Below are 16,011 nucleotides of genomic sequence, written 5' to 3'. Positions count from 1 at the left end.
TCTGTTATGCAGGAGGAGAATATAAAGCAACTCATAACTTGTTTTTATAGTTACAAGACATAAAAATTAATGATAATAAAACCACTAGTTAAAACTAATAAACTCTTTTTAAGTTGTAACAGTGTTGTTATTTTAATTTTAAAGGACCTTCTGCTAAGTGCTGAGACTCAGAATGTACACAGTAAGTTGATATGTGCAGTTTACTGTTCAGTATATGAGATGATTCCATAATCACTCCCTACTGGGAAACTTTTAACGTCCCGGCAATCATATTCACAAACAGAGGACGGATATAAAAAAAATGTGGAATCATAAACAAATGTATATATATATATATATATAAATGATCTCTGGGCAATATTACATGAGCGTAATGGACAGGAAAGTGTGTGTAAAATGGTAAAGAGCAGAAAGTTTATCAAATATATGTGAGATTGTGGAACTGGAAAAACAGAAAACATGGAGTCTAAATTAATCAATTAAACACTGCAGCCACTTTTAACCTACTATTGATTTGCTTCCTCTGGAAAAAAATAAAAAATCCTGCACTGCAAACGTCTGTTTAGACCAGCGGCTTTGCAAACTTGACACTATTACAGCTGCAGATTGTCTTTTCACCCACAAGATTATAATTTATTTGAGGCATTTTGCACAATTATGGTCGAAAAACCAAATAATGTACGTGTGCACGTCTGCAGCCCCACTCTTCTACCACACGCATACTAAAATATATATTCAGTATATTTAGTGTATATAGTTTTCAAATCAGAAAATATCAAATATCATCGACAAGCTTCATGAATCTGATGTGAAACTTGTGTTACTGTATTTATTAGCTGATTAAACATCCTCATTCATCATTGGAAATTGGCTCTATGATATTAGATTATAGAAATCTAATGAGCTGTAATGCATCTTTTCATTTAACTTTTTTATCAACTAAAAAATAAAATGGTTTCCTGGCCAAGAGGGCGACATAAAAATAGCACAATATACACAAGAGCCAGGATCAAAAATCCTCCTACACAAAGGTCATATTATAGACCATGACCTAACATGATCATACGAGGAATTTTATCGTAGAATAATAATAAATCACCTCACAGTGTAAAGTCACAGGCGGCAGATCAGTAAAACTCACCATAAAGTTATGGATCATCATCTACATTCTGTACTGGACATTCCATTCTGATTTAGAATCAGATGCCCGTGAGGTATAAATAAATAAATCAGTGCCTGCACGGCCATCAGTAAGAGTCTCACACACATTATTCATTTCCTGACGCACACTGTTACAGACAAAAGCCTCTGTTGCACAGAGTGGCCGTGGAACACACTCGAACACTGAGGGCACGTCGGTCCAGTTTCCATAACAACGTGGTGGGCAGCAAATGGCTTCGCTGCTACTAGTTCCTCTCCCAGAGGGTCTGCTGAGTGTGTGTGTGTGTGTGTGTGTGTGTGTGTGTGTGTGTGTGTGTGTGTGTGGGTGGGTGGTCATGTCTGCAGGAGAGGCCGACAAAGTGAGTTGTCTGAATGTCAAAGGTGGTGGACTCTGAAATGTGAAAATGTCAAAGGTGCAGCCACGCCCAAAGGCCCCCCCCCCCCCCCCCCCACACACACACACACACACACACACACACACACACACACACACACACACACACACACACACACACACACACACACACACACACACACACACACACACACACACACACACACACACACACACACACACACACACACACACACACACACACACACACACACACACCTCGGCTTCTTGCTGAACTGTCGTTAGACAGAAAAACAAAACAAACACCTCCCGCTGGGAGCAGAGACGAGGAGTGTTGGATAATTAGAGGGGAAAGTTGGCCGGGTGCCCGATAAACAGTTGGAAGAGGCGGAGGGTGTGTGTGTGTGTGTGTGCGTGCGTGCGTGTGTGCGTGCGTGCGTGCGTGTCTCTGGACAGGAAGAGGGCACGGCCCTGGCATCCAGGAACAGATGTAGGACAAGGAGTGAGATCAGCAGTGGATTCTCTAATCGGGCCGCTCCTCTTGAAAAAACATACTGCAACCGTCAATGGGATTATATTCATCACATTTATGTGCAGGACACTTTACAAAGCGGCCTGTCAGGGGCCGATCTGATTATATAACACCAGTCAAATCCTTTTTTTTATGGACTTTTCAGAAAAAAAATAGATCCAAAATGTGAGAAACTAAAATCAACCAGGAAGCCCAAACCAGGAAAAGTAAATATCTGATAGAATAGCAAAACCAAAAGTTGTTGCGTCTTCACAGTAAAACAAAACGTACACTTTAACTTCACTCGTAAACTACGATTACCAGCAGGCGGGTTCGTTTACATCACTTCCTGGTGTGCCCGCTTGCTCGGCTGTCAATCAAACATGTACATGGCTGACCTCTTACAGCTGTGATTTGACATTTGACATTAATATAGCATCAATGTCAAATGTCAAATAATGACTTTGACACTGATGTTTGACTGAAACCGTGAAATAATTTGAGTTGGATATCAACTCATCAATCTACTCAGGTGAGTAGATATTTTTGTCAAATACCTACAAGCTGCTTCCTCTGTATTTTATTGCTATATAACTATGTCTAGAATGTATTTATTTCACATCAGAAATTCAAGTTGTTTGGTCATTTGTTGTTTTTGTTGATTTGCAGACACTAAAAAAGTGAATTGGCCCCTGACCAATCGAAGTACCATGAATTATTACCGTTTCTGTCAATGTGTCAATATGTAAATATGTCAATATGTGGAAGCTGCTGCAGTGTGGCACAGCGCTGCTGCCGAATACCAAGGAGATGACGAGGAAGAAGAAGAACGTCTCCTCACCAGAGGGATGGAGCAGGAGCCGGCCAACACCCTAGTAACCCATGGAAACGCCATCAGCTGCAGTGGGAGGAGCCGCCGTTCCTCACTGTGTCCGGATTGGCCGGGAACAGGTGTTCTGAGGTTCCACGTAGGGGGAGGACGGGAGGGGCCATCGTCGAGGAGGACGCGGGATTGGACGTCGCTCGCTGTGTGTCACAGGATGGACTACTTCATATTAATGAGGGTACCTCACATGAACAGTTCATCCATTCAGTGTATGTTTTCCATGCAATTGTTGCGTGAAGCAACAAGAGTCATGGAAATGGAAGAAATGTTGTGTCGTATAACATTGGTCTAAAATGTGCAGCAGCAGGAGTATGTTTGACTTTGGAGTAGGGCAAATTAAATCCAAATAATGCTTTTATTTTAGAGCCGACAGCAGAGACTGCAACAACAGCACAGCGATGTTATGCAAGTGATTTGATTAACGTTCAACCGGTATGATCAGGAAAAACCTGCAGATCCATGTAGAATCCCTGCATGATAACTGAGCTATAGACAAACCATGTAGATATGATTCATGAGAACTACTGATCCACAATCTGAAAAAGATTTTTAAAAAAAACATTTCTTTTAGCGAGAGAGAAAAATAATTGGAAACATCTGAATATCTTTAAGGGCGTTTTACAAAACATGGCTCACAAAAACACAATTCAAAACAAAAAAGCTGCAGCGACAGTTTTGAAAAAAAATATAGTCTTGGTCCCAGTGTTGAAGAGAAAAAACTTGTATATGAATTGAATGAACATTTAAAAAGGACCCTAACTGTCCGTGAGCAAACATGAGAAGATATACGCGTTTCATCTACCGAAGACCATCTCACTTCATCTTCAAATCCCCCTCACGGAGGCTTTTAGCATGACGCCGCATGTAGCATGATGTTTTTCTGTCTTGTAGCTTTGCCAACATGCTCAGCCATAGTTTGGTTGACAGGACAAGAGAAGACACATCTTCTGGGCAGCGCTAATTCTTCAGGCTAGGCTAGATGCTACAGAGACAGGCCTGCAGGGCTGGAATGAGCTGGTTAGCATGCTAACGTCAGTACGAACAAAGCAGCGCTAGAAAAAGAAGCAAAACAAGTTGTTAATCTTAACGTTGGCTGTGTAGCAAAGACATACATGTGGCCTCATTAGAACAACAACAACAAAAAACGTCGGCCATGCTAGGGGGCGTGGCAGAGGGCGGGGACTGTATAGTTGTGACATCACAAAGTTATGGAAGCTCTGACTGCTCGTTTCAAAGCACAGATTCTGACCGTAGGTTGTTTACGATTCTCCGTAGGTTGAGCATTTGTATACCATCGCAGTTTTTACATAGCAGCTTTATAATCAAAAGAGCAACATGTCAAATCTTACTTGGTACAATATGGGGCCTTAAATTGAAAAAATAACCACAATTCAGCACTGATGACTTTCTGCCACTGGGGGGCAGTATTTCCCCAGAATACCTGAAAGACAAAGAAAGAAGCAGGTTCAAATGGTTGAAATAAGTCGTGACATGGGATCTTTCTGCTCTGGTTTCAAGCTTCTAGAACATCCAGGTCACTCAGTCAGTGATTGATGGATGACGGTTCTACGAAGAACAACTTCTGGAAACTCTATATTTATATATATAAATATACACACACACAGGTTGTTGCTTGTTTGTTAGAGCAGGACAAATGATAATCTCAAACCCAGTTGTTGCTCAATCAAATGCGTGTGCAAACTGACCAGGCATGTAAAGCTGGAGTCAGATCCAAAACAACAGGCTGTGGACTGTGCCAGCTGCTGAGGGCGACAGAGTGTGTGTGTGCGTGCGTGCGTGCGTGTGTGTGAAAGAGTGGACGGGGAAAAACAACACAACTCAGAATAGCTTCAGGTTATATTTAATGACAAAATGTTTATCAATTATTTTTTTCTCATTGTCGTAGGGAAAAAAAGAAAATTAAAGCAAATGCATCATTTCAAATAACTACTGTCTTTCCTATTCACATCGATTGCCATCGATTTCTTTCAAATGTGTCTCCACTCGACTCCCGCTCAGTGCGTTCAGCATCGTTCCTCCAACAACAAAAAAACTAAAAAACAATCCACCGCTACAAATGCTGCACGTACAAAACACACAAGACAGACGTACACATGGATGTCGCAAAATAAAAAGTGCAGTATCTCTGTGGCTGAAACGGGAACAGTGAGAGCAAAGTCAACCACCGCAACACATTCACTGCTGGTAGATAATGAGTCTGTAATAAGAAGTTTAAAAAAAGAGAAGGCAGGAGGCCTCCGGTCAACAAAGTGTTTACTGTGACACGTCAGGCAGCTGTCGACGATCTTCAGCTTCCAGACGACGTTCTTACGACGCTCTTAATTTCTCTTTTAGCACAAAGTCCAAAAGTCTGAGGTGTTTGTTTCACTGAGATTTTCTTTTTTTACTTGAATCAATGAAACAACACTGAAATGTTTTCTCGTTTTTTTTTTTTTGAAAAGGTAACAAGGCAAAAAGTCCATTTTGTTTATCTTCGACGACTCTTATGTCAAAACTCCTCATTTGTGCATTTCATAGGGTGCTGGTGGAAATCAAATAATATCGGAACCACGTCTACGCAAGGCCCACCGGTACAAAAGCAACAGCAGTCCAACCTCAGAGATACTGCAGTGAAGTCGACGACGTCTGATATCAAAGCTTTTCAATCATGCTGCGACCTTACTGCTCATTCGATAGCCGAGTACCTATGCGCTCAGACAACCCTCCCTCCCTCCCTCCCGCTCGAGGACGACCAGTCCGTCTGTCCAAAACTCAGACCGACCGCGGAGTCGGTTCAGACAGACTGATGAAGTATTTCATGCCTGTTTTGCAATTTTGGCAAACGTGACGGGAGTGTGAGGATGCTGGGCTGGATATTAATGGACAATTGGACAAATGTTGAAAGTACAATAGTCAATTCTTTCAAGTTCGATGTTCAACTTCTAGTTTTTCTAGTTAATCATGCAAACCTCGTCAAAAACAAATCCGAACCAAGCTTTTCTGTACCGCATCCATTCTGGTAACTTAAAGAGACATATCCTGCTCAGGTTGATCATTTTGATTTGGGTTAATACTTGAGAAGGTTCACATGCTCTAATGAAACACATCAGTTTCCTCAGACTGTCACATTCCTGCAGCTCCTCTTTTCAGCCCGTCTGACACACTTGGTTTTTAGCTCCTGTCTCTTTAAGGCCCCTCCCTCTCGATGAAGCCCAGTCTGCTCTGATTGGCCTGCTGGCTCCACTCTGTTGTGATTGGTCAACCGCTTCCAGCGCGTGTAGGAAGTTCAGGAGCTTTTTTTACTTTCAGACCTTTCACATACACAACAAACCTATAACACACTAGAGGAAAGTGGAAAAACTGAAAGAAAAGCAAAATGTCTCCCTTAAAAATTTGCAGGAAAAGGAAACAATCCGCACAGTAATAATATCCAGCCACAACGTGGAGTCAAGGTAAAACAGAACCGACCCGTCGGGCTCAAACCAGCTCTCCTGTGTGTTGCGGACCGAGCAGAGAGGACTCCCCTGAAGAGGGACGAGGACACGGGACAGTTTGAGACGAGGCGACCGAATCTTTCTCCGTTACTCAAGAACCCAAACACGAAATACTGTTAGTGTGCAAAACTGAGCAGGACGCGCCGCCTGCCGGCTTCCAGTTATTGTCACGTTGGCTGCAGAATTGAATCCATTTCAATATCTGTCACACAAAAGAAAAGCGGCACATCAATCTCTCCACAGATCCTTGCCCCCTTCCGGTGCAATTCATGAGTGCTCGTGGTTTGTGATGGCCACTATAGTAACTCTCAATAAAACCACCACTGTTGTGAAATAAATAAAAAAAAAATTAGGCAATGCTACTTTAAAAAAAAAAGAAAGAAGGCATGATCACATTATTTTCAGTTTTGCGTAGCAGACTCTGAATTTCGTTGGGATACTTCGTGGCACAATCTGTGGTCACTTCTACAACGGGACAGTTCTCCCTGGTTGTCAGAAGGTCAAAGGGCAACAGGATACTGTGTCGTAAAAGAAGAAGAAACATTTGGTTTAATGCTGCGACCCTCGCTTGGAAAACCCACCCGCTATAAACAATCGCTGAGGAAAGGGGAAATATGACCTTATTCCTTATCTGAAAAGCTTATACAAATGGTTAAAGGATATAAAAGAAGAAGAAGGAGAGGAGAGAAGAAGAAGAGACAGATTTATTTCTCCTGAGAACAAGTCATATCTCAGGGACGTGGAAGGGGGAAGCAGGCGGGACAGAGGAAGGAGAGAGACGGGCGTTCGTTCTTGTCACGACAGCAAAGCTTTTCTCCCCCCAAAAAAAAACCTTGTGGCCACTTCTCAGGCACTTTGTCTCCAGTTTGCAGCTTCAGAAGGAGCTGGTCGGTGGCGTGGTCAGCCTCTTCCCGATGAAGACTCTGAGAGGGAAGGTCGACAGAGAGGAGCAGTCAGAACTCAGCATGTGAAATATGAAAAAGAATCTGCTGTGGAGAAAAAGAGTCTGTGGCGGTTTGTCACCGAGGCATGTGAGGAATTTCCTGTTACATCACATTATTCTGTCGTCAACTTTCAATAGATTCCAGGAAAAATAACTGGATCGGGCCTGGTGGTTTTCAAACTGCTACGCAGGGGGAAATTTTTTTCATACTGCGGTAATTTTGACTTGTCGTACTCAAACATCGACAGGCAGCAGAAGTCGGCACTTCCCTCCACGACTGTAAATATCAGGAGATGGGGTCAGACATGCAATGAGGTCTGGACCTTTTTCATGATATTTTCTGGAGGGGCTGTGCGTGAGGATATGTGGAAATTTTTCCTGCCGTACAATCTAATACTTCATATGTGAACAGCAACCTCTGAGTTCATGTCTGAAAAAGTATATTTTTTGTGTCTTACATAAAGCAGTTTGACAAGCATACATGAATACAGAAGATATGTCTTTTGTATCACACAATAGTGATTTTCTTTGTTCAGATCCGAATTTCTCAGACGTCTAAAAGTGCTTTTTTTTCCTCCTCATCACACATCATGTTCATGACATCACACATTTTTTATCATATATCAAGGATAGTTTCATTAGTGTGTTTCTATCATTAGTATGAGGAGACTTACATAGATGGTGTCAACTCATATTGGATAATTATCGATATAACTATTGATAGCTGATATCAGCAGAAACAAGGGCCAGTGTCCCTCAATATAGAGACGCAAAACACCATTAGTAAGAAAAAGTAAAATACATTAGAGGTTAAAATATTTTTCACTAACAGTTCTGTGACAACTAAACCATCACTAGCTGTGTAACCATGTGAACCCGAGACAGGGATGTTTTGACAGGTCTGTTAAAGACGCTGCACCACGTCCGGGAAAAGACCGGTCGTCGCCTGGGGTGTCACCGCCGCGACAGTATCTGACTTGAGGAGCCAGGATTATTGTAAAAATGTGTCTAGCGGGAGGGAGGGAGCTGCTGGGAGCGTCGGGGGCTCGCTGCGAGACAGCAGGTGGTGTGCGGCCGTTCAGACAAGCAGCTGCTCAGACAGACGAGGACATGGTTAAACATTGTGTCTGCAGCTCTACGGCTCCCCCTGCTGGGTTTAATCAACTACTGGGGAAGTATGTCAATATTTCCCTCATGTTTGTGTTTTGGTCACTGGATGTTAGATACGATACAAGATGCTTTACACTTTGTGAGAAAGAATATATGCGATATATTGTCATGTTGAAAAAACAAACTGATGGAAAGATTTGAATCTGCGGCGGGCGTGTTGTGTGTCTTACCCCAGGCCCAGGGCGAGGATGTGTGATAGTAGCAGCGAGGGGATGAAGACTTTGAGGAACTCGGCAGAGAAGATGCCTCCTTTCTTCATGGCCCCGGTCTTCCTCATGCTGAGCGTGACTGAGCGTCGGGGGTGACGGAAGTGGAACTCCCTGCACACATCACAGACACAAGCTTACTGATGACCACACACACACCTGTCGGCCGACATCTTGCCGGTAAAGTCACTTATTGAAGGGGGGCTCTTATCTCTATACAAGATTAAATATGGATATTATCCTTCCAGATTTTTGTGAGTCATTTAAACCTTCAACTCGTCACATCAGCATCAGTCTCATAGACATGTTTTTTCCTTCATGCATCAGACTAACTTTATTACCGTAATGACCGACCGCTTTTCTCTAAACAAACAAGCAGCTGTGTGTGTGTGTGTGTGTGTGTGTGTGTGTGTGTGTGTGTGTGTGTGTGTGTGTGTGTGTGTGTGTGTGTGTGTGTGTGTGTGTGTGTTCGGTTGCCCTGGAGACAACGCCGATGTTTACCGAGCTCAGACTCACTTGGGGGGAATGTTTTCCGGTCGACTGGACCAATCAGCGACCCAGTCTGAGTCCTTCATCAGGATGTCCATGTCCCGCTCTTTGTCCAAGACTTCGTCTTCTGACTGAAGACACAAACACACACACAAGAAAAATATTATTTTTAGGAAAGATGAGACACGTATTTTTATGTTTATGTTTCGACCACAGTAAAATATACCTACAGAGAGGAGAAGAAAAAAAGAAAGTGAAGAAGAGTTACCGCCATTGCCATAGAAACTAAAAGGCCGGCAGCAGCTGCCATTCAAGGTGTATAAACACAAATTGCACATCACTTCAGCGCCAGTAGTCAAGGTTGCCCTGGCAACAGACTGATGGGAGGACCCCGAGAGGAAACACACAGGCTCTTACTTGGCTGTCTCTCCTGCCGGTCACGTCCACGTCGAAGATGATCTGTCCGTCGTCCTGGGGACTGTGAGGTCGCGGAGGGCTGCGGGGCGAAGGTCAAAATATAAAAAATGTCATGGCTCCAAACTTTGCTGATGAAAAAATTCTCATGAGTGAGTTAAGGAGGCTTCACACCACGGAAAATATTTGTTGCCGATAGATGTCACATCTGAAACGTACGTTAGTTCAGACCCAGGGTTCTTAAAAAATTACTCCAAATCAGTACACAAGGGGATATTTAATAACTGGTATCCACAGCATAGTGACTTTGGTACAGGATCCTGGATGGGGCGCGTCAATTTAATTGAGAACTAAAAAAAACAGTTACTCAGACCCCAAAAAGACAAGGTGAGAACTGAATTATAGAAATTTCTGCAGATTCATTCGAAGGGGAAAACTGAAATAATCACATTGACGTACTGTAAATATTCAGACCCTTTGATATGGGTCTGATATGTTCATATGCACCTTATTTTGTTTGAATTTTCATTTGATTTACTTATGCATAAACAAACTGAATCCGAGACACCACAGGGGGGAAAAAACAAAAAAACTCGTTTTACAGCATGATATTATAAAAAGGAACCGAAAACATGTAACCTTAAAATTAGACAATAAAATCTTTACTTTATATTCCTGACTACAGTATTAACTTCGGACATTTTACGTTAGTAATGTATTTAAAAATATCAGAGAACAAAAAACAAACATATAAACTTTCCCGTTAGTTGTTAGATGTTTCTATATCATAAATGTTTATGGTTTTTAGTGGTTGTTCAAACAAAAACAGGAAGTAAAGTCCTGATGCTTGTGTACTCTGACCTCTCTGATGAAATGTGTACTGAGGTGTGTGTGTGCGTGTATGTCGTACAGTGATAAGTAAAAAAAACATTTGCCTTATTTAGTCCTAACTGCCACCTGACACCTTGTGTCGAAACTCAGATCCGAGTCGGTGTTTGTGCTCCTGCTCGTTGATTCAGTGTTTTATGGAGCAAAAGGCTTGAAAACATCCTGGTGACTCACTGACAGCTGACCACTGCTCTCTGATAAGCGCCACACTTTATCGCATCCGTGGCCTTTTACACACACACACACACACACACACACACACACACACACACACACACACACACACACACACACACACACACACACACACACACACACACACACACACACACACACACACACACACACACACACACACACACACACACACACACACACACACACACACACACACACACGAGCACATGATGTGACGGGAGTTTTTTCTACTGTGCTCAGTGAGACGGGAGCCGTGCGTCGACAAAAGACGTCATCCTATTTTCGGGAGCTGACTCGACATGTTGAGGGAGTAATTATGGTTCATGAGGTGATTTCATTTTTCCACCGCATTACAGAGGAAAGTTTAGGATTTTGAAAAGCCCAACACGAAACACCTCGTCTAAAGAAAGGTTTCCTGAGCTCCTGTTGATGGATTATTAGCAGATGAGCGTCTGGGCTTAGAGACACAACATTCCGGTTTTTCTCTGCATTTTGAAGGATTAGTGTTTCTGGATTATACTGAGTCTCACAAAAACAAACACTGATGTTGTGGTTCCTGCTACAAGAAAAAACAGTTTGTAGTAGAACAACGAGAAGACAAAGTAACTGAGCTCATGATACAGAAAAGGTTTCTAAAAAAACGGTTTGCATTAGAACAGTGTTTTTCCTTTAACTGGATCTGTTTTGTTTAAAACAAATTATAATAAGCTCTGATTTATGTGAAAAGTATGAAGGAAAAGGTTGATGTTATGATGAAGTTCAGACATATAGACGTCAAACCAATTTTCCAGTAGATTGATGTGGAGGCCTGGGGGCCACCGCTCCACAACAGTTACCTGTCGCAGGAGGAGTTGCTGCGGCTCGACTCGTGCTGGGCGTCCAGCAGGATCTTCTCCATGTCCCCGTTGTGGATGGAGGACGAGGACGGGACGTGCTCCAGCCCCCCCACCATGGCTTCGTCTTCCTCCACCTGGGGCAGCGGCAGCAGGACCGAGGCCGTGCCGACCACGGAGGACGACTGGCTGGAGGAGCTGGCTGCACCTCTGTTCATCTCCAACTCCACCCAGGACCCTGGTGTCGGGGCGAGACAGAAGAACACAAACAGCTTCCTTGTTATTATATTATAATCACATTTCCAAACAAAAAGTTTAATTTAAACAATTTTTTCCTGCTCCAAGAAAAAAATGAGCTTAAAACTATGCAACAGCATTCCTCTATAGAATAAAAAAAAATGTTAAAAGGAAAAAACAACTAAAATATACTTTCCAATCCAAGTGATATAATTTTTAAATCCATCTAGATTTTATACGATTGTTTTTATCCGCTTGATTCATACAAATATAAGATTTATAGCACGACAGTCGCCTTAATTCTTATTATAGACTCATGTAAAAACAGCTGGACTGTGCGAGTAATGTTACAACATAAAGGTTAGACATCCCAGAACTTTTGAGTGTCTCAGTTCAAACGTGTCCGAGCCACTTGCCTTGACTCTTGCTGCTGCCGTAACAACGTTAATTTCCCCGGCGTGGGGTTAATAAAGATTATCTGTTTCACAGCAGGTGGTTGATTTGTCATAGCAGGACAAGTATAGGTGTAAGATTAATATTGGCTCTTTGACATTACATTGGTAGCGTCCTGGTGAGGCAACAGGGGCGTGGGAACTGACTCGCCTCGACGAATTTACAGCATTGAATGTGAACCTTTCAAGCCATGACATGTCAAAGCGTGTCTTGTCTTTTGAGTCACGGGAGGAGCAGCAACTGCAGCCAAAGGGCCAAAGGAAAAACTAAAATGGGGATTTGAAAAGAAAGACGCCATGTCAAAATAATTTTCTGATCCTGAGCTGGGAGGGAACATACAGGATGGACTGTCGGTCAAAGAAGATGAAAGGTACACATGCCTGCCCGTGTACAGTACGTGCTTTGGCCCCGACTGTGATATGTGACGCTCCGTCTCCCTGTTCGTACATGAGCTCTGGCAGAGGAGGAGGAGCCGCGGGTCAGCGTCGGGTTAAACACATATACATATATATAAATATAAAGGAGGGGGCTGATTAGCCCGGGGCAAGAATTTGGAGAATGAGTGACGGGGAAAGTTCAGTCATCATGCAACACTTTCTCATTCTGTCTTCGCCCTCAATGGAAAAAAACGAGGAAGGACCTTCTGAGCAGGTCAAGTGAACCCATAACTGTAAGTAAACAGCTTTCACCAGGACTGTATTTCACAAGCCCCGGGTCGTCTATACCCTCCCTTCCCCCCTCTCCTCCCCATAAACAGGCCTCGACTCAGCACTTACACTCATCCTGCGGATTACACAGTCGGACTGCGAGCCAAGCCGCTGTCGACGAGCCCATTGTCTCCGCTCCGTGGACTTTTATAATAAAAAAAAGAATAAAAAACTGCGTTGCCATGGAGCCGACGCTTGTGAACATTCTGGCCACAGAGCCGGTATCAGCTGGCTGGGTGGGTTTTAGGGCGTGACCCTCTCTGATCCCGCTGATGCCGAGGCTCCAGCCGCCTCCCGCCCTAAGATCCCAGGTATTAAGATTAAAAAAATATTTACGACATGGCCGAGGGCTCGGGGAAACGCCAAAAATAACACGGGTCACAGATAACAAGAGTACAGTGCATCTATACTCTGTACAGTGACTCTCCATCAGATAAGGACAAGCTCCTATTGTCCCCTCAGCAAGAACTGCTGCAGTGCTTTATCTGCTTCTGGTGCAGCGATGTCAATAACCTACTCTGCTGTGATTTGCATAGTTTATAAATTATTCTGGCTCATTCCGGTGTAATACCACCAGTAGTTTATCAGCAAAAGTTAAGTTCAAGTAAAAGGCTGTTGGATTTACATGGTAACAAGGTTTTATCGGGTCCCTGACAAGTTTTACAGGCCAACCCTTCTGCAGTGTTTACAAACTGTCATCCCCAACCGGAAGCTCGGGATAACTATTGTTTATCTGGCTTCACTGAGCTCAACCAGCGTCATGACGCAAGTTACTGTTCTTCCATCTGTCAGAGTGTAGTCACGTCGTCTTAAACAAGAATAATATACTAAATATGATGACGGAAAAACTTTTTTTCTGATGTCGAACAAACTTTTTTGGACATTTTTTTGATGCAGATAAAAAAAAATATGTATATTTTTTTAAAGTTTGATTCATGTCAGACTGTTTCTGCAGCCAATGCTGAGAGAAGAGAGTTGGTTAACATCTGATGAGGTCAATCTGATTTAAATGTTTATAATTTTATCATCATCAAAATATCTAACAATGTTCGTGTTTTTATTTTGTATTATTTGTTATTTGTTAGAAGCTCTGTTTTAAGACGAGAGATGACACATGGAAAGTCTGCACCAGCAAATCGATTGAACTGACCTATATAAAATATATTTGTTGCCCTAATATTACTGATATTTGTCACTTTTTATTACTATTATTACTTTGATGTTCGAGTGATCTGATTGGTCCGTGGCGGGGCTACTGGCGGGTTTTGATCTTCTGAAGATGTGCAGAATATGTTACCATGGAGATGACGTAAAAAAAAGTGCTGACATATAGAGTTAAATCTCAAGTTACCTCAGGTTTTTCAAGATCTAGTATTTATATTAAAGATTATACTGTTCTAAGTCACACAACAGGACAACTAGACTTAGGCACAATGACAAAACTGTGCGTGTCATGAAAGCAACACACACAGCAGATGGAAGATACGGCCCAACATGTATTCAACATTATGGATAAAAGGAAAACTGGGTCTCTTACATACCTACAAGTGTCTGGACAAGTGTTCGCTTCCTGCCCTCAGATACCCTCAGCACGTCCTAAACGTCTGTCCCCTTGATACCGGGGGCCATAAATAGCACGCCTAGTCATGGTCGCCCCCATAGTGTGGTAAAGTTAAACCACCCAGCGCCCCGAGCAGAACCCGAGCCAGGGCACTGGGCAGCACGGTGATAAACATGCCTTTGTTTTCGTCTCTATGGCCCGTGTGTCAGCCCAGGTCTCTCAGGTGTTGTTGCCTGTCTCCTCTATATAACATGATCACATATTTCCACACACTAGGTGGGGCTTGTGAAAGTATATTTTGTAAAATGCTATTTGCCAAATGCCAATTTGATTCGTCATCTATTTAAAAATGGACAATCATTTTTTTACAATGAACCCTTTTATATATATTATTTAAGAATGAAATCTGAAATATATAATAAAAGCCTGAATGGTTGTTTAAACTCTAAATGTCTACGTTGTTTACAAAGATCTCATCATCTGTAAAGGACTGCAACTGCTAACTAAAAATGAAATTATCATTTTTTTTTATTTTTGTCCCCATTTCTTTTTCCACTTCTGACTTCTTTCCCATCTCGCCTTGTTGACGATCCTTACACCCTCCCTCCAACCCCCACCCCCTCCGCGTAAGTCGCTGATTGGCCCACACATCTGTCAGTCAGGCGTGTCGGGAACGCGATTGGTGCGCCCGCTGTCAATAAACACGGATCATAGCGTCCTCGCCTCTCCCCCGCTTCAATGTAACATTCTCGGCCAAAAAAACCCCCCAAACCAACTGCCTTTACATCATTTTAAAATCCCTCAGATTAACTCACGGTGAACATAAAAGCGACTTAGCTAGAGATGTGAGACACTGACACGCTGGTGGGGTGTAAACGCGTTAGCTTACCGTTTAGCCCGAGGTCTCCGTTGTTGTCTGCGGAAGCAGCGTTAGCGGCGTCGGACATGGTTGCGCCTGGTGAGCGGCTCGAGTCGGTGGGGAGAAACTGCGCAGCACCGTCTGACCTGCACACATTCAGCTCGGGCAGAACCGCCGCGTCGCACTTTCTCTGTCCGTCGGTCGCTCTCTCTTCTCTCGCCGCGTTTCTTCTTCTTCTTCGCCGAGCGGCAAAAAAAAAAGGAAAGAGAAAACAAGCTAACAGCTACAGAAGCTAATCGCGCCGCCGCCGACGCGGTTTGTTTCTGTTTGTTTTCCTTGCGTCCGTTAGCGCGGTTGTGCAGCGGCAGCTGGCGCGAGCCCCCTCGGACCTCCTTCCTGCGCGGAGCTGGCTGATGACGTCACGCCGCCCCTTTGATAACAAAGGAGGGAAAGCGAGCCGAATTACGTAATGAGCTTTAAAAGAACAACACGAAACAACGAGGCGTGCGCAGGCGACGCCGCGTGCACGTGCCGACGGGATCGATCATCGACTGACAGAACGGAAACATATATTGGAGATAGACGAGCGTTGGCTCATGCAGAGGGAGGAGACGTGCGTGCGTGCGTGGGCACACGTACACAAGCA

At 43.4% G+C, this 16,011-nt stretch overlaps 1 protein-coding gene across 2 annotated transcripts; it reads right to left on the bottom strand.

Moving 5' to 3' along the window:
• Positions 1-4,758: 4,758 nt before the first annotated feature.
• On the bottom strand, positions 4,759-15,918 carry bnip3lb (BCL2 interacting protein 3 like b). Of its 2 annotated transcripts, none has more exons than XM_035608067.2 (6): positions 15,396-15,918; positions 11,552-11,786; positions 9,633-9,711; positions 9,243-9,346; positions 8,691-8,840; positions 4,759-7,330 (listed from the first exon to the last, which is right to left on the bottom strand). In XM_035608067.2, exons 1-6 carry the CDS (start codon positions 15,451-15,453, stop codon positions 7,282-7,284), a joined length of 675 nt encoding a protein of 224 aa, XP_035463960.2. In that variant the 5' UTR covers positions 15,454-15,918; the 3' UTR covers positions 4,759-7,281. The 2 variants fall into 2 exon arrangements, with proteins under 2 accessions (XP_035463960.2, XP_035463961.2); XM_035608068.2 differs by lacking the exon at positions 15,396-15,918 and adding an exon at positions 14,487-14,509.
• Between the last annotated feature and the right edge of the window lie 93 nt (positions 15,919-16,011).

This window comes from Scophthalmus maximus, chromosome 20 (genome assembly GCF_022379125.1).
Source record: "Scophthalmus maximus strain ysfricsl-2021 chromosome 20, ASM2237912v1, whole genome shotgun sequence".
In the NCBI taxonomy this organism is placed as follows: Eukaryota; Metazoa; Chordata; class Actinopteri; order Pleuronectiformes; family Scophthalmidae; genus Scophthalmus; species Scophthalmus maximus.
This window is presented reverse-complemented; position numbering and strand designations above follow the sequence as displayed.

Excerpts from the sequence above, each read along its gene's own strand:
- bnip3lb (XM_035608067.2), bottom strand. The coding sequence starts at position 15,453 with ATGTCCGACGCCGCTAACGCTGCTTCCGCAGACAACAACGGAGACCTC. Across the intron at positions 11,787-15,395 it reads CGGAGACCTCGGGCTAAACG|GGTCCTGGGTGGAGTTGGAG; the intron begins GTAAGCTAACGC and ends CCCCGACACCAG. Across the intron at positions 8,841-9,242 it reads CCGGAAAACATTCCCCCCAA|GGAGTTCCACTTCCGTCACC; the intron begins GTGAGTCTGAGC and ends TGATGTGTGCAG.